Genomic DNA, 23,386 nt, shown 5'->3' on the forward strand with positions numbered 1-23,386 from the left:
ATCCAAGGTCATTAAACATGTTCCAAGGGCCTTCTGGAACCAGGTTAGCACTCTGATTCACCTTCAGTTTCAGAAAACTGAGAGAAATTCTTCAGCCAGACCCTCATTTTTGGCATCAGAGTGATTAATTTGTCTACCAAATCATAAAGTGAATTGCTAGTTTGAGATAGAAAACATATAGTCTTTACTTCCCCCAAAAAGGCTGTTTAATATCTCATCCCAATTACTTATCCAGGAAGAAGGGACTGTGTTAGAACTCACTGTTTAAAGCCATATAAAATATACATTTGAAAAGCAAAACCAAAGGATAATAAATATTCAGTTCACACAAATCATGGAAAACACTGAAGGTGCTCTGTTGGGTCAAGGAGACACACGTTCCAGATTACTCTTTGGACACTTAATTCAAACGACAAGTTCACTGCACACCAAGTGTGTGGTGAAGCTGGGGAGAATCTGCCTCCCTGCTGGCCTGGAAGGAAGGAAGAATACATGGAAACTCCAGCCGTGAGCTCCGGAAAAGGTTAGAGTGATGAGGGATACAGTTACTGGTCTGGCAAACTTGGCGCGCACACCACCTGCTAACCTTTGGAGCCTGGTTTCAGACTGGCAAAAACTTTGGGGTTCTTAAGGGCGATGGAGATCTCATTGAGGAAAGAGATAAAGTGGGAGTCTCGCTCGGATTTCTTGGATTCAAAAATGACGACGATGGTAAAGTGTGGCTCTGGGCGGGTGAGGAAGTAGGTGCTCTGGACTTTGTCGTCATAGAAGTGGACCACTTTCTCCAGGCTGTTCAGGTCAGACGTGCGGTCAGTCATGATCATGATGACATTGGGCCAGTGCATGACGGGCCTGTCACTGGGCAGAGACACCACAGCCGGATACTGGTCCACACCCTTCGGGGCCTCCCTGTAAGAATGGGGGTGATGGTAGCCGTGACCCTGAAAGCTCTCGGAACCTCTGTTGTCGAAGATTAAGGACACATTGGCAGCATCGTATTTCCTGATGAAGCTGGAAATCTTTCCGAAAAGGTCCGGATTGGCCTTTGCTGTCAAGGTTTTCATTTCCGAGGCCGTTGTCTGTCGGCTCAGTGCCTCGTGGAAATAAAAACTAAATTTGGCCAGAAGCATGTTTTTGAGTTTCATCAGCCAGAGGAAGAGGTGTGGGGGCTGCACGGCTTTTTGAGACTGTCCTCCAAACAGATGTTTCTTTGTTTCCCGCTGCTTTTCAAAGATCTGGCCCCAGGTCTGGAGCTTGGTGTGAGCACTGTGCAAATTGACCAGAGATGGAAGGAACTTCCACTCAGAGATCTGAGCCTGCGCCTTCAGCAGATGACTCAGGACATCAACCTCCAGCTGGAAACTGCTCTCCAAAGGACTGAGGATGGGGTGGTGAAATCTACAGCAAAAGGAAAATCAAGATGAATAACTGGAAATGTTAGTTCAGTCACACTCATGTACACACACACACACACACACACATACATATAATATATACACACATGGACATGCAGACAAATAATGGGACAGTTGGGGGCAGAAAAAGAAAAGATGCAAAGACTCTTGATATACTGAAAAAAGCTTTTTGAAATAATCCCACTGTTTAGAATGATGCATGTAGAAATAAGGGAAAGAGTATGAGGCAAGGAATGGGAAAAGGAAAAAGAGAAGAGAGGGAGAGCAAAAAAAAGAAGAGAAAGGGAGCAAGAGAGCAAGAGAGTGGATGGAAGTGTGACAGCTACCTTTTTTTGAAACAACAGAATAGTTCTTAATGTCTTTGATTAATTATGGGATCTTTATGACTAGGATTTATCATAAAAAGGCATCTTATAGTCCTAAGGAGGTAGAGGGAGAGAAAAAGTCACTAAACACCTCTTGAGTGTCTACATACCTTGCACAGTAACTCTGGAACTTCTATTAACCTGTTTAAAGTGTAAGTACAGAGCATAGCCAGGGAAACAGCACAAATAGCTGTTTCTGCATGCAGGAACCCCAAATCTGACCCCTGACACTACATGATCCCCTGAGTTCTGTCAGAAGTAACTCAGAACAGCCCCAAAGCACTGCTGAATAAGATTCTGATTCTTCGCCACACCACAAAAATGAGGGAGAAGGGAAGTCTATAGAACATATGCCTTTATCGGAAACAGTACACAAAAATAATAACTATATCCCTTCAAAAGCTATTTATATTTGCCAGAAAACGTTTATCCTATCCTGCTCCCCAAATTCCTTTCATATTTATCAGTTAAAAACAAAATGTTTTCTGACTAAGCAGAACTTTTCCTGGGACCATAAAGAAAGACTTTATCCTAGGCTTTGTCCTAGGATCTGTGCAAAAAAACAAGATTCCTAATTACAGAAGACTGACTTTGACAACCGTGACTGAGCGGAACTTTTTCTGGGACCATAAAGACCTTGGGTTTTGACAAACAACATGCCCAGAGTCTGTAGTTGGGCTTGTGACAGTATCCTTCATGGGTGGAAACACCCTGTATCTCTTAGGCTAAGGAAATTTTCTTTGTAATTTCCCCAAGGTTCACTGTGCCTATGCAAAAACAAAAGCAAAAAACAAAACAAAACAAAACAAAAAAAACCCTGCCACATCTGCCCCCTTTTTTCTTCTTTTAATTTTATTTATAGAACCTTAGAACTTGATGTGGGATGGAGAGATGATGGCACAGCAGTAGGGCAGTTGCCTTGCATGTGGCCGACCCAGGAGGGACCAGGTTTGATTCCCCAAATCAATATGGTCCCCCAGCCTGCCAGGGTCGATTTCTGGGCAGAGCCAAGGGTAACCCCTGAGCACCACTGGTGTAGCCCAAAAACCAACCAACCAATCAATCAAGATTTCCTTCCTTCCTTCCTTCTTCCTTCTTTCCTTCCTTCCTTCCTTCCTTCCTTCCTTCCTTCCTTCCTTCCTTCCTTCCTTCCTTCCTTCCTTCCTACCTTCCTACCTTCCTTCCTTCCTTCCTTCCTTCCTTCCTTCCTTCCTTCCTTCCTTCCTTCCTTTCTTCTCTCTTTCTTCTTTCTTTCTTTCTTTCTTTCTTTCTTTCTTTCTTTCTTTCTTTCTTTCTTTCTTTCTTTCTTTCTTTCTTTCTTTCTTTCTTTCTTTCTTTCTTTCTTTCTTTCTTTCTCTCTCTCTCTCTTTGTCTCTTTTAGTTATTGTTTGGTTGTTGTATTAGTTACTGAAGTGCTTTTTTTGTAGTTGCTGGTTTTGGTCTTTTGTTTGATTTTGTTTCTTTTTTTTGCTTTGTTTATTTTGTTGTTGGTGTTGGGTTTTTTTGGTTATGTTTTTCTTTTTTTTCCCCTTTTTTTCGTTTTAAGTTGATATTTATAACCTCTAAATGGACTTCTTCTGGGTTTTATTTTATTCTTTTCAAATAGAACCACATAATTTGAATCATCTTGTTCTGCCTCATAAATTGAGGTAAAAAAATGAATGGTACCAGAATCAAACAGTCATATGAACATTAAGTAAAAATAAAAATGATCAGACTTATACAAACCCAAAGTCAACAACAACAGAATCAATACCTGATCTTCAACAAACTATACAAAGAGGGGACCAGTTATACTAGCAGTCTGGGGGCAGAGAAGGGAGATGCTGGGAACAGAGTTGAAGGGAATACCCCTGATTCAATGATACTATGTACCTTAAATATTACATTGCTCACAATAGAAATTATTAAAAAAATAAAAAGAAAAAAAGGGACTTGAATCATTTTGTTCTGCCTCATGTTTCTATGTCTTCCAACAAATTTAGAAAAGAAAATAAAAAGTGGAGGAGATCCAGGGGCGAAGTGGTCTCAGGAACATTGAATGGAAAAAAAAAAGTCAGATCTAAATACTCAAGCCAAAGTCAATGACAGTAGAATAAAGAGACCCAAACTATAACAAGCTAAACACAAAATGGATCTATTACACAAGTAAACAAGGGGACTAAGGGTGGAGGTATGGAATGCATGCTGGGAACTATGACGAAGAAAAGTCAACACTGGTGGTGTAAATGGCCCTAGTTCACTGTCACTATATGCTTTAAATACAACTGTGAATTACTTGTAATTCAAAATGGTCTCAATAAAAAAATTTAAAAAAATAAAATAAAGTATTGGCAAATCCTCAAATCAATGGAACAGACTTGAGTATTCTGAAACTGACCCCCAGATATACAATCAATTAATCTTTGATAAAGAGGCAACAAATACAAGATGGAGCAAGGAAAGCCTGTTCAACAAGTGGTGTTGGAAAAACTGGTCAAGTAAATGCAAAAAAGTGAACCTCTCTTTAACACCATGCACAAAGGTCAAATCAATATGGATTACAGACCTTAATATCAAACCTGAAAACATAAGGTATATAGAGAAAAACATAGGCAACACCCTCCATGATACTGACACTAAAGATATCTTCAAGGAGGAAACACCACTGTCCAAGCAAGTGGAAGCAGAGATAAACAAATGGGACTACATTAAACTGAGAAGCTTTTACATTTTAAAGGAAACTATAAACTAGGATACAAAGGCTACCCACAGTAACTATTCACCCAATACCCACCTGATAAAGGGCTAATATCTATATATAAGGTACTGGCAAAACTGAACAAGAAAAAAATATCCAACCCTATCAAAACATGGGGAGAAGAAATGAACAGACTTTCCTCAAAGAAAAAATACAGATGGCAAAAAAAAAAAAAAAAAAAAAGCACATAAAAGAGTGTTCCACATCTCTAATCATCAGGGAAATATAAATCAAAACAACAATGAGTTACGATCTCACACCACAGAGACTGGTACACAACACAAAGATTAAGAACAACCAATGCTGGCGTGGATGTGGGGAGAAAGAGATTCTTATTCACTGCTTGTGGAATGCCATCTAGTCCAGTCTTTCTGGAAAGCAATATGGATATTCCTTAAAAAAACTGGAAAGTGAGCTTCCTTATGACCCAGCAGTATCACTCCTAGGGATATACTCTAGGAGTACAAAACACTATACAAGGGGCCGGAGCGGTGGCGCAAGTGGGAGGCCTAGGACAGACTGCAGTTCGATCCCCCGAGGTTCAATCCCCTGGTGCCCCATATGGTTCCCCCAAGCTAGGAGCAATTTCTGAGTGAAGAGCAGGAGTAATCCCTGAGTGTCACCAGGTGTCCCCCTCCCCCCAAAAAAATACAAAAATGTCCTCTGCACTCCTATGTTCATCACAGCACTATTTACAATAGCCAGAATCTGGAAGCAATCCAAGTGCCCAACGAATGAGTGACTAAATAAACTCTCATAGATCTACATAATGGAATATGATGCAGCTGTTAGAAAAAAAATGAAATCATGAAATCAGCTTATACATACATGGATGGACATGGAGAGTATTATGTTGAGCAAAATGAGTCACAGCAAGAGGGGTAAACATAGAATAATGTCACTCATCTGTGGGTTATAAGAAAAATAAAAGACAGTGTGGGGATGATATCCAGAAAAGAGGAGTAGGAGGATAAGTCCATATACCCCAGTACTATCAGTGATGAGATGAACTTCACCATTTATCACATTACTCTTGGGCACTAGCAGCCTGTTACATTATTTTTGTTTTTGGATTACACTTGGCAGTGCTCAGGAGTTACTCCTGGCAAGCTCAAGGGACCATATGGGATGCAGGGAATCGAACCCAGGTCAGCCACGTGCAAAGCAAATGCTTTACTATCACTCTGCCCTGCTGTGCTATCCCTCTGGCCTCCTAGCTCTTACTAGGGGGGCTGAATCCAGGTAGGCTATGTACAAGGCAGGAGCACAACCTACTATAATATAACTCTAGTCCCTGGTAGCTTTTCTTTTTTTCTTGGTTTTTGGGCTACACCTGGCAGTGCTCAAGTCTTACTCCTGGCTCTACAGTCAGGGATCATTCATGGAAAGGCTTGGGAGACCATATGGTATGTTGGATATAAAGCCAGTGTCAGTTGTGTGTGCAAGGCAAGGACACTACCGGCTGTACTATGGCTCCAGCTTTTTAAAAAAAAAATCCATTTAAAATATAAGTAAAGGGATCATGATTAAGAAAGAACATACAGAGTTAGGTATTACATAACCCAAAAATTATCATGTGAACATTTCAATAAACAATTTTCTATTATCAGCATTTCACTCTCAAGAGAGGGAAGATAAAATTGGGTGGGGCCAATTGAGGCTAATAATGTAATCAAGAATAAGAAAAGTAAAGCAGGGCCGGGCGGTGGCGCTAGAGGTAAGGTGCCTGCCTTGCCTGCGCTAGCCTTGGACGGACTGCAGTTCGATCCCCCGGTGTCCCATATGGTCCCCCAAGCCAGGAGCAACTTCTGAGCGCATAGCCAGGAGTAACCCCTGAGCATCACCGGGTGTGGCCCAAAAACCAAAAAAAAGAAAAGAAAAGTAAAGCACACTCCAAATATTTCAGCTAATGTACTAATTCAATTAACTAATTTGATGATTCAAACAATATATTTTTCTGTGGTGGCAGTAAGGCAGACTTTACATTTATGGACATAAATGTATTAATTATAATTTATTGAATCACTGTGAATTAAAGTTATAAAGTTATTCGTGATTAAGCTCCAAAGGTGCTATGAGCACTAATTCCTTCACTAGTGCCCACTTAATTTTTATATTTTTTGAATCATAAAAAGCTATAATATATACACATAACCCCAAAGCATGTCTCAAAATTGTGACTTTATCAAAATGTTACCTATTTAGTTCCTTCATACTTAAAGAACATTAAGCATCATATAATTCTATTCAATATTAGGTCTCAGAAAAAATTGCCATGAAGCCATAAACAGTAAGGTTGAGAACAGTAAGAAAATGGCATGAGATTGGAGAAAATTACACCACAAATACCCATTATTTTAAGTTATTTTTCTACTCCCAATTAGGAATCATCATTTATAGCTAACATTGTTCTTGAATGAACATAAATTCTCTGTACAAACCTTCTGAAAGGATTCTGAACAAGCTCTTCCATAAACACAGACTCTTAGTATTTAAATGCTAAACATTTATTAGGATGAATGAGAATGTCAAAGCTATTTTTCATCCTTAGGAAGAGCTGAAAATTCATGTTAATGTTATTCTGCCAAGATTGTGAGATGAGCATTTTGATATATCGTTTCCTCATTTTCACTCTGCTATGCACCCCATATACCTATTCACAACAAACTATAGGGGGATCAGTTAAAACTGTTGCAATCCAAAAATATCCACCTCAGCTACCAGAGCAGGCTCCCAAGAGTTTGGATAGAGGATAAATTGACAAGTATTTACTAAGAAAATTGGTTCTTTAAAGAACAAAGTTTGGGCAGAGAAGAGAACTCAAAGGTCTAGAGCACAAATTTTCATGCAGAAGCTCTAGTTCCAAACTCCAGCACAGTAGGGTCCCATGAGCACTGCCAGGTATAGCGCCATCAAAACAGAAAAGACAAAAGAAAACAAAATCTGTGAGACAAACTCACAAAGCTCAGTTCTAGAGCCATGCCTTGCATATATGAGGGCTTAGGTTCAATCCCAATACCATACACAAAACATTTTAATAGAACGACATAAATTCATCAAATGCCACACAACTACACACTGTAAAATAATTTTGTTATATGTTATCTATATTTTGTTATAATAAAAAATAGAGCCACAATCTCTTCTTTTAAAGATAGATTATTTACTAATTTTTAGATATCAATTACATGGAAGGTAATGGTTAATTACCTAAAAGCTTGCACTCCAGGACTTTCCATGGTAGAAGGCGGAAAGAATACAGATGAAATAAATTTAGAAGAGGAACGTTTTCTTTTGGTAGAAGAAATGTTATAGAGGAAACAAGATTTGAATTATTGAGCCATACATCTTAAAAAGGGTGGGATTTAGCCATGGGCTTACATTTTGGTACCAAGTCTTAGAGTCACCCTGTGTCATCATTGTCATGTGACTCTGTAGCTCTTCCCTCAGAAGTGGACTTTAATTTCATACCTAGACTCTAGCCTTGGCCGTGTGAACTCCATTGACTTAAAGAGATATTGTCCTGTGTCTCTCTTTCAAGGTATACAGACTAACTTCTATACTGATAAAAGCTGGCAAGTTAAAAGGATTTTTCTCGTGAAGACTGAAAAGGGCAAGAATCACTTTTGAAGACGTGCCAATTATAATTAAAAATTAGCATCTGATCAATGTCATGCCAGAGCTTGAGAAGTCGGCAGTAGCAAATAAGCATGAATTGCTCAGTCTTGCTAGCAAGCAATGATTTGGGGGGAAAATCTATAGTTGCTGATGGACAGAGTGAATGATATGAGTGAAGATGTAAGTAAATGTAACAGATACATGAGAAACTTGAGTAAACAATAGCAGCAGAAACATCAGAAGCAGCAGCTTCATGCTCAAGAGAATATGTAGAGAGATAATCAAAGAAAATCCCTACTCCCTGAGGAGATTTTGTCCAAACTTTTTTAACCCTTCACTCCCCCAGATCCTGCCCAGAATGGATTCACTGATCACTGTGGGCAAAATTAAAACTTACTGTCAGGACATCAAGGAGTTTACTGCTCATAATTTAGGCAAACTCTTCATTGGCCCAGGATCTTCAAAAATACAACTAAAAAAAAAATGTCTCTGTGTTGTTAGCTCAGGCTCTTCAAGAATATAACAACTAAGAAAAATGTATAAGAACAAAACTAAAAGACTTTGGTTTAATTTGTTTGCCACCTCCCCGCCCTTTTTGGCCATACAATTGAGTAGTTGTTTCCCATTTAAGTTTAAGCTCAGCAAGTGCAATAAACTAACACGGAAAGTAAAACTCAGGCTGATGGGACCAGACTATGGGCTGAGCACATGCTTTGCTGACAGGACAAACTATCCCTGGCACTACAGTCAAGAACCACCAGGAGTGATTCCCAAGCACACAGCTAAGATAAGTCTTCGGCACCACCAGGTTTGGGCCCCAAACCTAACAAACAAAAAAGCAAAACTCACAATAAAAGGCCAAACCCAGGGGGGAAAAAAAAGTATTGGGCATCTAAGTTCCAGCCCCAATAATCCAACACACAACAGACAAAACCCAGTACGGCTACGAAGATAAAAGTGCAAATTTGGGAAATAATTTGTTCTAGATTGTTGTGGCAATAGCTAAAATCATGATAGAAAGACAAAACTGCATTCAGAACATTTTTGCTACTCTCGGCTCTTCATCAAAGCAATCATGGAAACACTCCTGTGTAACCACTTCTTGGGGTTTTCACTTCCCTATGAAGAAGACTCCCATATCATTTAATATTCACATAAGGAGGGCTGGAGAGAAAGTACAGTGGATAGAACATTTACCTCGTATGCAGCCTGACCGAGATTCAATCACTGGCGCCTCAAGCTAGAGGTAATCTCTGAGTATAAACCCATGAATAAATCCTGAACACAGCTGAAATAGCCCCAAAACAAACATACAAAAAAGATTTACAGGTTTGGCTTTAAAGGTTTAAAGGTTTAAAGATTTAAAGCAGTAGTCCTCAAACTATGGCCCACGGGCCACATATTGTGTTTGTATCTGTTTGTTTCTTCATTGCAAAATAAGATATATGCAGTGTGCATAAGAATTCATTCATGGGCCCGGAGAGATAGCACAGCGGTGTTTGCCTTGCAAGCAGCCAATCCAGGACCTAAGGTGGTTGGTTCAAATCCCGGTGTCCCATATGGTCCCCCGTGCCTGCCAGGAGCTATTTCTGAGCAGACAGCCAGGAGTAACCCCTGAGCATCACCGGGTGTAGCCCAAAAACCAAAAAAACAAAAACAAAAACAACAAAAAAAGAATTCATTCATAAGTTTTGTCCTTACTATAGTCACACCCTCCAATGGTCTGAGGGACAGTGAACTGGCCCCCTGTTTAAAAAGTTTGAGGATCCCTGATTTAAAGGTTGGAGAGACAGCAGGGTAGGGCACTTGCCTTGCATGCAGCTGATAGGGTTCCATCACCAGCATCCCAGACTGATCCCCCAGCCTGCCAGGAGTGATTTCTGAGCACAGAGTCAGGAGCAACCCCTGAGGACCACTGCATGTGGCCCCAAAACAAACAAATTCCATTAGATGTATGCATTTATTTGTATGCTTTTTTCTTGTTAAATTAAAAAAAAAAAGTTCCCAACTCAGACCTTAGGGGGTGAAGGAAAAGTTCACCAAAGCAAAATAAAACATATAAGAACTATGGCAGGAAATGTTAAATACAACTTTGTATATGGTCTGTGATTTAGTTATTGCTTAAAATTCTCAAAGACATCTCTTTGAAGCTTCTTCTTTTTTATCAGAAGTAGCTGTAATTTAAAGCAATGCATGGACCTTAGATGAATTAGATGGTAGGCTGGGGCAAAATCACAGAAGGCCTTATGCTGAACCTTTGTTGTTATGATCTAGGCATATTAACAGTTATTATCCCAAACCCTTTTCTAAAAAAAAAAGAAGTAATGCTTACACAAATTATAGTTCTGCCTTTAGAGAGAATTTTGTCATTTAAAGTATTCAAATGAAGAAATTGCAAACTATAATACAAACAGAATATTCTTTTGTCTTTCAATTTTAAATGATTTCTTAAGGGGCCGGCGAGGTGGCACTAGAGGTAAGGTGTCTGCCTTGCAAGCGCTAGCCGAGAATCAGGACCGCGGTTCGATCCCCTGGCGTCCCATATGGTCTCCCCCAAGCCAGGGGCAATTTCTGAGCACTTAGCCAGGAGTAACCCCTAAGCATCAAATGGGTGTGGCCCGAAAAAAAAAATTTTCTTAAATTCTAGCTATAAAGGTATAATTAGTGCTAGAATATAACTGAAAGGATTGCAGTATATGTGTTGCAAAAAGGAGCCTGATATTAATACCTAACACTACTTGGTACCCTGGGCTCTACCAGAAGGGACTCTCAAGTTCAAGAACTGCTGAATTTAGACTAAATCCACCCAGAATAAAAAATGATAAAAGAGCAAAAATGATGTATTACTCCCATATTAGAGATTTTTTTAAAGCTGTCTAGAATGGATCAATTATTGCTGACTTTAGACCCTCAGATCAATTAAACAGACTTGAATATTCTGAGACAAACCATCAGATAATTAATTTAATCCATTAATCTGATAATGGAGCAAGAAATACAACATGGAGCAAAGAAAGCCTCTTCCATTAGTGATGCTGGGAAAACTGATCAACTACATGCAAAAAACTGAACTTGGATCTTTTTTACCACTATGCATAAAAATCAAATCAAAATGGATTGAAGAACCTGATATCAGATCTGAAATCATAAGGTACATAAAACATAGGCACAACTCTCTGTTACATTGAAGCTAAAGACATCTTCAAGGATAAAACAGCACTGACCAAGCTAGTGGAAGCAAAGATAAACAAATGGGACTACATTAAACTAAGAAGCTTCAAGGAAACAGTGACCAGGATAGAGAGAACAGCGGTAGGGCATTTGCCTTGCATGCAGCTGACCCAGGACAAATCGCGGCATCCCATATGATCCCTTGAGCTTGACAGGAACTATTTCTGATCACAGAGCCAGGAGTAACCCATGAATACCAGTGCGTGTAACCAAGAAAAAGAAAATCCAGTCCTGGCATGAATCTGTTGGTGTGAATGTAGACTGGTCTTGCACTTTTTGGAAAAGAACTTTCCTTAAAAAAAAAAAAAAAGGATCCATCCTCTTTTGAGCTGGAGGCTAGCTCTAGCCACATGGGGTTTGGGGAGACCCCATCTGGAAGGCCTTCTCCCTAACTTGGGCACGCTGGGAGCCTTGATAGGCCCCAGCCTTCCCCTCTTCTGCCCCTGGCCTCCAGGCCTTCTGGGGTTCCAGCCCAGGAGGCCAGAAATGGTGGGTCTTAACTTGGGGTGTGCTGAGACTTGCTCGGTTGCGCTAAGTTCGTCACTGACAATTTCTGACTAGTCCACACATATTGAAAACCGCGCCCCGCGCGCACTGCATCTATTAAGAGTATCCCTTATCTTTATGTTTGTTTTGCGTATCCAGAATGTCCATTTTGTATTATGCCCTTTCCCACACCCCTACAAAGCTCATTTTTACTCCTTAACTCTTTCACCCCCCCAAACATCAATAACCCACATTACTCTTTTTAACTTTAGTACTGCACAATCCTAAACACAGACCAAAGCCGTGCATTGTGTGTGACAACCCCAAACTGTTTCAAAAGACATACAATGGACATGTATTTTTTCGAATATTTTGTGTTTTTCTCTGACAGCTATAAATCTTACTAAATATTCTCTTATACAGTGACGATTCTAACCACTTTTTATCTTCTCTTTATGAGCTGTTCAACAAGGAATTTTGTTGAAAGAGTCCCCAGTTTAATGCTTATGATTGAATCATGTCATGGGGATTGTTGGACTTGTTCTTATGGCCCCCATATGCGCCAATAACGACACATGGCATTGCTCCTTTTTTGCATAGGCACATTAATTAAAATAGGAAAATACGGGGCCGGGCAGTGGCGCTGGAGGTAAGGTGCCTGCCTTACAAGCGCTAGCCAAGGAACGGACAGCGGTTCGATCCCCCGGCGTCCCATATGGTTCCCCCAAGCCAGGGGCGATTTCTGAGCACATAGTCAGGAGTAACCCCTGAGCGTCAAACGGGTGTGGCCCAAAAACCAAAAAAAAAAAAAAAAAAAAAAAAAAATAGGAAAATACTATACATACAAATAAGATCCTATCTAATAGAGATTGGAACACACAAATCTTGTAGTGCAAAGGGACCTTACACCCTGAGCATTGACATAATGACCTGGCACAGGCCTCAGAAGAAAGGGCATTTTCCATTCACCCCTAAACCAGGGAAGCCATCCACGAAACATCCAGGTTTGTCTATAACATCACCTGGAAGCAATCCTCTACCATGGAAGCAATCCTCTACCATGGAAGACCCTACCACTGCTCAGACATCGACCTGCTCAAAAGAGACTTCCCTTAACACTGAGAAGACTTAACAACAACAACGACCTGCTTACAGGACAGGGCTCTCTGCATTGCCCTTTAATGGTGAGGTGAAACAAGAGGACGCTCCACATCCTGACTTCAATGTAGGATATGCAGATTCCAGGATATTTTATACAGAAACATGATACCAACAACACAGACTGTGTGGAAAAAAAAAATGTGTTGGCACTACAGACAATGTCTTGGATTGGACCATCTAGCTTGCCTGGAGCCTAGAGTTGGTCTTATGCCAGGAAACTTCAGGGGTCGGGTCTCTTCGTATTTAGGCCAAGGTTATTCCTTTCCATTCCCCTCATATTTTGGTGGGCCTATGCAAACAACGATTGCCACTCTAACACCGTTTTTACTGTGCTCCTTTGACTCTAATCCTTAAAAAAAAACCACTTAAAATTTGAGGTTAACTTAAGCTAATATGCATGTACATGGAAATGTAAAAAATACTATGCCTCTAATGTTTAAGGAGTTACATAAGTTTTATGGCTTTAGATTGCCTTGTGTGCTGTTAAGAAATATTATAATGTGTTACAATCTGGGGACTTGAGGGACAAAGTAATTATACATGGATTCTGTTTTATTTATCTTAATGTTCTTTGGCTGAAAGTTCAAAGTTAAGATATCAGCAAGGGGACTTCTTCTGAGAATTATGTTATGGGTGATTGTCCTTCCACTGTAACTTTACCTTGTCCTCTTTCTTTGCATCTTTGTTCTCATAATTAAAAATAAAAATAAATAAATAAAATGCCTCTAAATCAGCCAAAAAAAAAACAAACTAGAAACTGAGCTCCCAGCAATACTACTCCTAGGGGCCCCAAAACACAATGACAATGCAGAAAAGAAAAGGCATCTAGGCATCTGCATTCCTATGTTTGTCACAGCACTGTTCACAATAGCCAATACCTGGAAACAACCCAAGTGCCAAAAACAGATGTGTGGATAAAGAAACTGTGATGTATCTACACAATGGAATACTACACAGCTATTATGAAAAAAATAAAGTTGTGATATTTTCTTATACATGGTGGATATGGTGAGCATTATTCTGAGCAAAATAAATCAGAGGTAGAAGGACAGACAGAGAATGATCACACTCATTTGTGGGATATTAAAAAAAAAAAAGAAGATAGCATGGTAATAATGCCCAAAGATAATAGAGGCAAGGGCCAGACTGGTCCATAGTGGGAAGCTTGCCACAAAGAGCAGGGAATTCAGTTAGAGGAGAGGATTACACAGCTCCCCAAATACCACCAGAGAAAAATCCATTCCCTACTCTCAACCCCGCACTGTGTCAGAAATAGCACCTGAGTATCATAGCAGGTGGCTCTGAAACAAATTGATTTTTTAAAAGAAAATATACAATAATTAAACATAAAAAAAAGAAGACCATCTCCATGGAAAATCTGTAAATATATATTTGTTTTTAAACAGCTTAACAATAACTCACAACCATTGGACCAACTTATATTTGTTTTTAAAAAATGTATAAGTAAAACAATGATCTCTTGGTAATGATAGGATTTGTTAAAATTGACTGCCTCCCTAGAAGGGAATTAAGTGGCTCAATTTGTTTGCACATTATAAATCTGAACCATGTAAATGTAATGCCTACCCAATAATAGTCTAAACACTTTATATTATAAATATAAAAAATACAGAATGAGGGACCAGTGGTCAGGCACACTGTCTTGCAAACAGCTGATCCGTGTTTGATTTATAGAACCACATATGGTGCCCAAACCCCTACCAAGAATGATTTCTAAGCACAAAGCCAGAAGTGGGTAAGCCCTGAGTAGTGCCAGTATGGCACACAAAAAAAAAAGTCATTATTGTTTTTCTTTTTTGGGGGGGGCACTCCCAGAAACATTTAGGGTCATGATGTTCAGGGCCACTAAGTCAATACCAGTGGAATTCAGCAAATTCTCCTCTTCTTGAGCCACATCCCAGGCCTCAACGTTTTATTATTAGCCCTTCTCTTGATGTTGTGGGGGAACTGTTTTGTTCAAATTGGAAAAATTGCAAAATCAGCTAGAATATATCTGTTAAGGACTACATCAATCTTCACTATTGCTTAGAGAAGTATCTATTGAGTGTTATAAATCCAAAGAAGGGGATTAATAAATACCTGTTGGTAAATTAATACACATTAAGACTAAGACAGCTATTTCTCTAATTAGTTCATCACGAATTTTCATGAGCATGTGGGGAGGGGATGGACAAGCGGCTCTAGTGGTAGAGGGTCCTGAAGTTAAGCCCTGATGGTACATGCCCCCCCCCATTTCTCTACTCTCCCCACAGTACCACCAGCCCCTAAGTCTCAACAGGCATGGCTTCGGCCCTAAAAGAAGAGTGTGGGGAAAGACAGAAAGTGAGCGTGAGACTGCCTCTCCCACTCTCCTGATCTCCCACCCTCCTCGTCTACACCAACCTGGCACTGTATTTCTTGAGAATGGTATCCAAAAGGCCAACAAGCTCTTCCGCATTGATGAACTTCTGGGTGCTGAGGGCATACATCTTTTCATAGAAGTCGGCAATCTCCATCCGGGCCTGAACAAAGAAGCAGAGCTGCTCCGACAGGTGGGACAGCAGTTCTTCCACGTGAGGAACAGCACCACCCAGCACAGTCCGGCCAGTCACCACCTTCTTCAGCTCATTTTGGAGGGAAGTGTAGATAGTGCGGATGGAATCCTTCCGGCTGAAGAACGACTGGCCCCCTGGCAGGCAAATGACACAGGCATGAGGTCAGTGAGGAAGAGAAGCTCAAACTATAAGAATGTGCCCACCTCCTGCCCAAAAGGAAAGAACCTGAATCTGCTGAGCTCGATAAATTTCCAACAGCCAGATTCTCTGAGGTCAGTGATTAGGCATTTAGTTTATTTTGTTACTATTGCAAATCAGCCCCTGATGAGGTTGACTGATGGGATGGAGGGATGGAGGATGAGGCCTTTCTCCTCCAGCTCGGACCAAGTGTCTGTTACCCTGTTCAGCCGGCGGTTCTGAGGTGAATGCAGCGGAAAGAAAGCCAACAGGCAGTCAGGCTTCCTAAGAAAACAGCTCTTTATTCTGTGGAAGAGGCCGAAGCCAAAAAGCCCCAGAATCAGCCCCAGGAAAAAAGCCCCTCACCTTCCACAGACCCTTGCTTTTATGCCCCAGAATCAGGTACTACCCAATGGTGGGAGCAGAATCAGGTACCACCCTAGGGTGGGAGCAGAATGCCAGGTCACACCCTAGGGTAGGGCACAATCACCATTCAGGGTAGGGTCAGTAATATAATAATCCCATGGAAATGTTTAAATACACAATAGTTACTAATAATTTCCCTGAGAAGTTCCATGATTACTTTGCGCAATTACTTAGTGCAGCAATGGACCTGTAACACAATTTTCTTGCCACTGTGCTAATAGTATTCTAAGTACTTTACTGAGAATCCATATTTGTTTCCAGGAATTAACCTAACAAATGGCATCAGCCTGAATTCAAAACGTCCTCCTTCCTATTAAAGACAAAATACTTTCAATATAACTCCATTCTTTTGTTCCTAGTAAATTAGAAGGAACAGAATAAATTCTGCTTAGAATTTAGTTATTTCTGTGGAATCCTGACTTTCAAACCATATCAGAAAATGAAGACAAATGCATCTATTTTTCATATAAGAACCACCCCATGAATTACTAAGAGCAGGAAGAAATTATAAATAACTTCTGCTGTAACTCAGTAATTCCAAAGGAAAACCAGCAAAATAAGACCCAAAGAATAGTTTTCCCCCTAGTCCAAAAGGACAAATTGACATATTTATTTCCTTGCCTCTATATTAATACTCGATCGACTGTATTTCTAATAATCACAAAGCCAACAGTGTTTTCTTTTGGAGGGTTACAAATGGCAGAGCTCAGGACAAACTCCTGGCTGTGTGCTCAGGGATCACTTTTGGCAAGCTTAGGGACCAGATAGGGTACTAGGGATTAAACTTCGGTCAGTCACGTGAAAGGCAAGCACCTTACCCACTGTACAATCTCTCCAGCCCCTTCCTTTTGGAGTTTAGGGGGAACACCTGGCAGTGATCAGTACTTACCCTGGCTCTGAAGTCAAGGATCACTTATGGCAGACTTAGGGGACCATAAGGGATGCTGAGGATCCCTTACCTGAAGCCAGGTCAGTCAGCATGCAAGAAAGGCACCCTGCCCACTATACTATCTCTTTGGCATTGGATATGTATGTGTGTTTTCTTAAGTGATTCTGTACCCCACAAGGTTCAAAGGCAAGATATAAGTGAAAAGCCACGACAGGTTAATAAAATAATTCTTAAGAATATATAAAGCGGGGCTGGTGAGGTGGCGCTAGAGGTAAGGTGTTTGCCTTGCAAGCACTAGCCAAGGAAGGACCAAGGGTCGATTCCCCCACCCCCACCCCGCGTCCCATATGGTCCCCTCAAGCCAGGGGCAATTTCTGAGCGCTTAGCCAGGAGTAATTCCTGAGCATCAAACGGGTGTAGCCCGAAAAAAAAAAACAAAAACAAAAAAACAAAAAAAAAAAGAATATATAAAGCTCTCAGAAATGAATGATAAATTTTCTATTGATATATATAATACTTTAATGAGTTGATTTATTACTATTGAAAATTATCAGGTAGGGGAGAACATTTAGGCTCTTGCAAAGTATCTTCTTAGTGAATGAGTAATTTTATAATCATTTTCAATTCATTACCCAGTTTGTGTTTCAAATAATTAATTTTCTATCCTTTACTATGAGGGTGGCTACCTTGCCCCAATGTAACGAGAACTTTCCATATTGTAGCAATGATTGGACAATAAAGCCTTGGTTTCCTTGTATTAGAATAAAGTCCTACATCTTGGTATAGCCTAGACCAGGGGTCTCAAACTTGCGGCCCGCGGGCCATTTGCGGCCCTCAGTACAACATTTTGTGGCCCTGACCTAGAGGAATCTTGTTTTGTTTTGTTTTGTTTTAGTTGTTTGGGTCACACCCCCCCAATGTTCAAGGCTTACTACTGACTTTGCACTCAAGGATCACCCCGAATTTGCCTCCTGCGGCCCCCAGGTAAATTGAGTTTGAGATCCCTGGCCTAGACCAAAAGTTCCGAACTTATTTGACCTACTACCCTTCTTTTCAGTTAAAAATATAATTGTGTCCCCTGAAAATTTGCTTTCTTTAAGCAAACAATGGTATCCCTAATAGCAACAGGAAACTATTATAGCACTCCTAAGTCATTCCAGCAGACCCAGGGTTGGCATCCCCATTTTGGGAAATACTGCACCTAGATGGTCTGACTAAATACTTTTTTTAAAATGTTTTCTAAAAAAAAAAAAAACTACCCAAACACATGACTTAGGGAAAGATGCAATTACAGGTATCACTTAAGGTATGAAGCTCTGAATCCAATCCTTGATACTGTTCTTTAAAAAAAAAGAGAAAGAATTGAAAGCTTTGTAATGTCTGACGTGCTTTCAAATCTCAACTCCAAAATTGAGTAATTAAAATTCTGGGGCACTTTGAATTGTTCTTTTTTAAAATAAAATAACAGAGAAAAATTTAATAACAGAGAAGCTTTAAAAAAAAACAAAACAATATTTGAAGTGCAATTTCCCTACAACAAAGTACAGCTTCAATAATACAGATTTCTTTCCCTTGTAATTGTATAGAAGCAAACTCCTGACAGTACCAATCCAGGTTCTGAAATTGGGTTTCAAAAACTGTCAAAGAACAGCTTTCTATTTTATGGACAGAAGAAGGGAGGCAGGGGGGTATGACCTTCCATTAACTGGCAGGGTGGTCCCAGAGAAAATGTTTCCTGAGTGGAAAAGGGGATAGTTGTTCCGTGAGATTACACTTCCCTAAAGGAGCTAATAAAACAACATAAACACAAAGAATACCTTTAAAAATTTATCAATAAGAATCAAACCTTAGGGGCTGGGAAGGTGGCGCTAGAAGTAAAGTGTCTGCCTTGCAAGCGCTAGCCAAGGAAGGACAGTGGTTCTGGCGTCCCATATGGTTCCCCCAAGCCAGGAGCAATTTCTGAGCGCTTAGCCAGGAGTAACCCCTGAGCATCAAACGGGTGTAGCCCGAAAAAACAAAAACAAAAACAAAAAAGAATCAAACCTTAGTTTGTGAAGCTAAGTAAAATGACACTAAAAGGACCACCAACTCACTTCTTTAAAAGTGGTCTCTACTCTAAGCTCAGGAACCATCCATCAGGGCCTGGTCTGCCTGCCTTTTGAAAAACAAGAAATCAGACACCAAGCTTCTGTAACTTCTTTTTTGCTTTTAATTTACAAAATATGTTTGTTTTTCATTGTTTCCAGAAGGTTCTATTTATGAAAGCTCATTATTTCCAAGATTTCAACAACCTCACATCATTTCAAGTAACAAGCACATTAAAGGGATGCAAAACATCTAATTGAGTGTTTTATTCTACAATTTCTTGTCAAAGATCATTTTTGTTTGTTTGTTTTTGGACCACACCCGGTGGTACTCAGAGTTTACTCCTGGCTCTGCTGCTCAGAAATTATACTTGGCAGGCTGGAGGTTGGGTGGGGTGAGAATGGGGACCATAGAGGATGCCAGGATCGAACCCTATTTGACTGCTTGCAAGGTAAACACCCTGCCCTCTGTGCTACCGCTCCAGCCCAGCTAAACTTAATTTTTAAGCATCAGATCTCAAGTTATTTTCTATCATGCTACCTTCCAGAAACTGGATGTTGAGGATGCTATCTAATAATGAAACAAAGGGGTGATGAGTATGACTTCAAAGCCACAAGAGACTGAGCATACTTCAATCACTGATCCTACCCCAAACAATAATCTCTCCGAGAAACTGAGCCAGGACAGAAACAGAAAGTTCACTGCAGGCTTTCCTTCTCTAAAGACCCAGACTTGTAACCATCACCAGGATTTACTGCTAAGGGTATCAACAACAAAAAAGTGAGATAAAAGACTCACTTTTAGTTTGGAGAAATAGCTCAACCAGCTTACCAGTATGGTAAGCATACTTTGCAAACCGGAGGTCTGAGTTCAATCCCCAGAACCAGATCGTCTCCCAAGCATCACCAAGAACAAGAACAATCCCTAGCACATTGAGGAGAGTCCCAAAAAATAGAAAGGGAGAGAAAGACTCACATTATGAACCACTAAAAGTTTAAACTGTTTCTTTTGCTTTTTAAAGAAAACCATATTTACCCTGATATTAGCAATGTATTTGAAGAACACAGGGATGTTCTAGAAAGCAATACAAAATTTTTCTCTGAACTTTTAAGAAAACAGAAAGTCAGCAGGGTGAACCTGAGGTCAGAAAGATCACACAGAATGCAAAGAGCTTGCCTTGCCAAGATTGATCCATAATCAATACCCAGCACAGCATGCATATGGTCCTCTAAGCATTACCAAGAGTGATCCAGAGCAGAGCCACAAATAAACATGGAGCACTACTGGATCTGGCCCAAACTCCCATCTCTAAAATTTAAAAAAGTATAGGGGCCAGAGGTACAGAGGTAAGGCCTCACATGCAGTTCACCTTCATTCCATCGCTGGTACTACATATGGTACCTGAGTACTGTACAGGAGTTATCTCTGAGCAGAGTTATCAAGAGTAATCGGAATATCACTGTGTGTGGCCCAAAAGCCAATAATTAATCATACTGCAAATACTGGTAGTACATATGTACTAAAAAAGTGTTTGCAGATATTTTAATTAAGATTTATTTTCTGTACATGTGAATAAGTTAAAAGGTATTGATATTAAACATGCCATTTTCAGAAAACTGAAGTGATTATCTGACCACTTCCCAGTGATCACCAGTGATCACCAAATCTCAAGTGATCACCAGATCTGGTAAATTATGCCCTGAATCAGTTTAAAGGCTCTGGCCTGAGTATTGTAGACTGTGGGTTTCCATTCCAGACAAAAGCTAGGATTCAGGCAGAATGAATTTTACAAAAGGGTCACTTTGCAGAATCAAGTCAGAGACAAGGAAGATCTTACATATGTTCTTACACACAATGCAGTTCTTCGAAAACCCAACACATACAACTTTAACTGGAAGAACAGATTTTTCTAGCTGGGTTCTATAAATGGACTGTGGAAAATTCAATGGAATCACCTCAGATCATATGTAAAATTACACATATATGTACAATACACACATATTTTTCAGCGTTCATCAAACGTTCACAAATGCATTAAAACATACAAAAAAATCAAGACATTGGTCAATCACTAATCGTCCAGATGGAGGGGGACCTAAAAAGAACTAAAAACTATCCAAATATTACCAATCTTCAACTTTACAGCCACTTTCATATACCTACATGTCTGTCTGGTAGACATAAATTTCAGTACTGGCACAAAGTTAAATAAATCATGTGGACACAAACAAAACCTGACAGTTCAAAAGGCGGGTTAAACTACCTGCCTAGTTTCTGCCACTAAGTTAACATACTAACAAGTTATTCCAATAGCTAAAGCAGAACTCTGAAAGTGAACTCCGAAAGCCCTACCTCTGATTTACTACAAGGCGGACACGGTCACTTTAAAGCAATAAAAGGAGCAAGATTAAAATGGAAACTCTTTCCATTTTACATTTCCATTCCCTATTTTTGGAACATATGGGTGCTCCATTCATACCGCTCTGGCCCCTCTGAGAATATTCCTATAACAGACCCAAGCACTAAAACTTAAATTTAAAAAGCCTGGGGACGAATAACTTTTATTATTGCTATACATAGCCCTTGGCACTCACATATATGATTTCCTTCCAATCTATTCATTCACAGACTTCTACTACTGAAAATCAAGTGCATCCACATTACATCTTCTTTGGGGGGGGGGCAAGATTTATCATGAGATTAACAGTGTGTGGGGGGGACTCATTTCCCCTTAAAGCTAGTTGGCTAGTGTGTCAGGCCCTTTTTTGCTCGGCCTGCCCCCAGTCCTCATTCCATTCACTTCTTCATTAAATATTTATTCCTGGCGGGCAAACCTCCATCCATCAGTCTGGGGGCGGGGCGGGGGGGTGCCTGGACCTAAAAGGGATCAGAGGCCAGCAAGAAGTGTGGATAAATGTTAATTAGATTCCAACCCCTAAATTTTAGCTCCTCTGACCTCTGACCTCAGTGTCACTGGCTAAAAAAATAAAAAAGAGCACATAATAAAAGTTTTTTCTAACTTCTCATCTTGGGCAGATATCCATGCATTGGAAAAATAAAAATATATATAAATGGGCACACCCCTTGATTTGGGGGTACAGCCCTGCCCTGCCAAGAGCAACCCCCCAGCAGAGAGAGGCCGGTGGGCGGGGATTTGGGAGGGTAAAATGTAAACAAAATCCAAAAGCTGCTGCCAGGGAAGGACTGTGGGAGGGCGCAGAGCCGGGGCAGCCAGGCCCCAGGCCTTTGGGGGGCCCCAGGGTGCGGGGCGCAGGTACCTAGCTTCTGCCCCAGGTAGGCGAGGCTGTGATAGACCTTCTCGGCCGCGGCCAGGTGCGCCAAGGCCGCCAGCAGCGCCAGCCAGCTGCCCCCCGCGCTCCTGTGGGCCTCGCGCTCCTTCTCCACATTGTCCTTGGCCTTGTCGTAGGAGAAGATGCCCAGGTGAGAGAAGAACGTCTCCAGCACCGCCTGCTCCACGGGCACCGGGGCGGCCAGCGGGATCGACTCCCCCATGCGAGCTGGGGCGCCGGATCAGGCTCCACCCACGTGGCTGGCTGGCTGGCTGGCTAGCCTGGATGCTCCTCCGCACACGCGCGCTTCCGGGTTCCCTACGTACGTGCGTGCGCGTGCCCGGTGCGAGGGGCGTGGCTTGTCGTCATGGGCGGGCCTGTCGCTAGGGGCGGGGCCTGCCCCCGCCCCACCGCCCGCACTCTCTCTAGGTCCTGAGCCACTTAGGTGGCCGCGGCGTCCACTGTTGCGGGGTCTCTTCTCTTCTCCCGCACCCCACCGCCCCCACCCCGGGTGAGGAGGACTTAGCGCCGGAAGCGTGGAGTGGAGTGGGCGGCCAGCGGGATCGACTCCCCCAGGCGAGCTGGGGCGCGCCAACTCCAGCTCCACCCACGTGGCTGGCGGAGTCCCCTCGCTTCACCTCACACGCGCACTTCCGGGTTCCCTTGCGTGCCTCCGTACGTACGTACGTGCTTGCGTGCGCGTGCCCGGCACCGGCGTTCACGCCAGGTAGGGCTCGTGGACGCGCCCCCGCCTGGCGCAAGGGGCGGGGCGTGTTGTCGTGGGCGGGGCCTGTTGCTAAGGGCGGGGCTACCCCTGTCGCTTCTCCCGCACCCCGCCGCCCCCTCCCCCGGTTAAGAAGGACTTATAGCGCGGGAAGCCGACAAGTAAGGGAGGCGTGGAGCGGGCGGCCAGCGGGAAGTGTCAACTGGGTAGCCCCGCCCCGGGTA

General features: G+C 41.6%; 1 protein-coding gene across 1 annotated transcript; it reads right to left on the reverse strand.

Annotated features, from left to right (window-relative positions):
• On the reverse strand, window positions 1-22,724 carry KICS2 (KICSTOR subunit 2). The gene is made up of 3 exons (XM_049782760.1): window positions 22,427-22,724; window positions 15,420-15,705; window positions 1-1,398 (listed from the first exon to the last, which is right to left on the reverse strand). The coding sequence occupies exons 1-3, from the start codon at window positions 22,659-22,661 to the stop codon at window positions 582-584; spliced, it is 1,338 nt and encodes a 445-aa protein (XP_049638717.1). The 5' UTR covers window positions 22,662-22,724; the 3' UTR covers window positions 1-581.
• Window positions 22,725-23,386: the final 662 nt, after the last annotated feature.

The sequence above is a fragment of the Suncus etruscus genome, chromosome 11 (assembly GCF_024139225.1).
Source record: "Suncus etruscus isolate mSunEtr1 chromosome 11, mSunEtr1.pri.cur, whole genome shotgun sequence".
Lineage (NCBI taxonomy): Eukaryota > Metazoa > Chordata > Mammalia > Eulipotyphla > Soricidae > Suncus > Suncus etruscus.

Bases quoted from the DNA above. Each gene is read 5' to 3' on its own strand.
- KICS2 (XM_049782760.1), bottom strand. From the start codon at position 22,661: ATGGGGGAGTCGATCCCGCTGGCCGCCCCGGTGCCCGTGGAGCAGGCG. The intron at 15,706-22,426 runs GTACCTGCGCCC...TTTGCCTGCCAG, and splicing joins CTACCTGGGGCAGAAGCTAG to GGGGCCAGTCGTTCTTCAGC. The intron at 1,399-15,419 runs GTTGGTGTAGAC...CTTTTGCTGTAG, and splicing joins CTCAAGAAATACAGTGCCAG to ATTTCACCACCCCATCCTCA.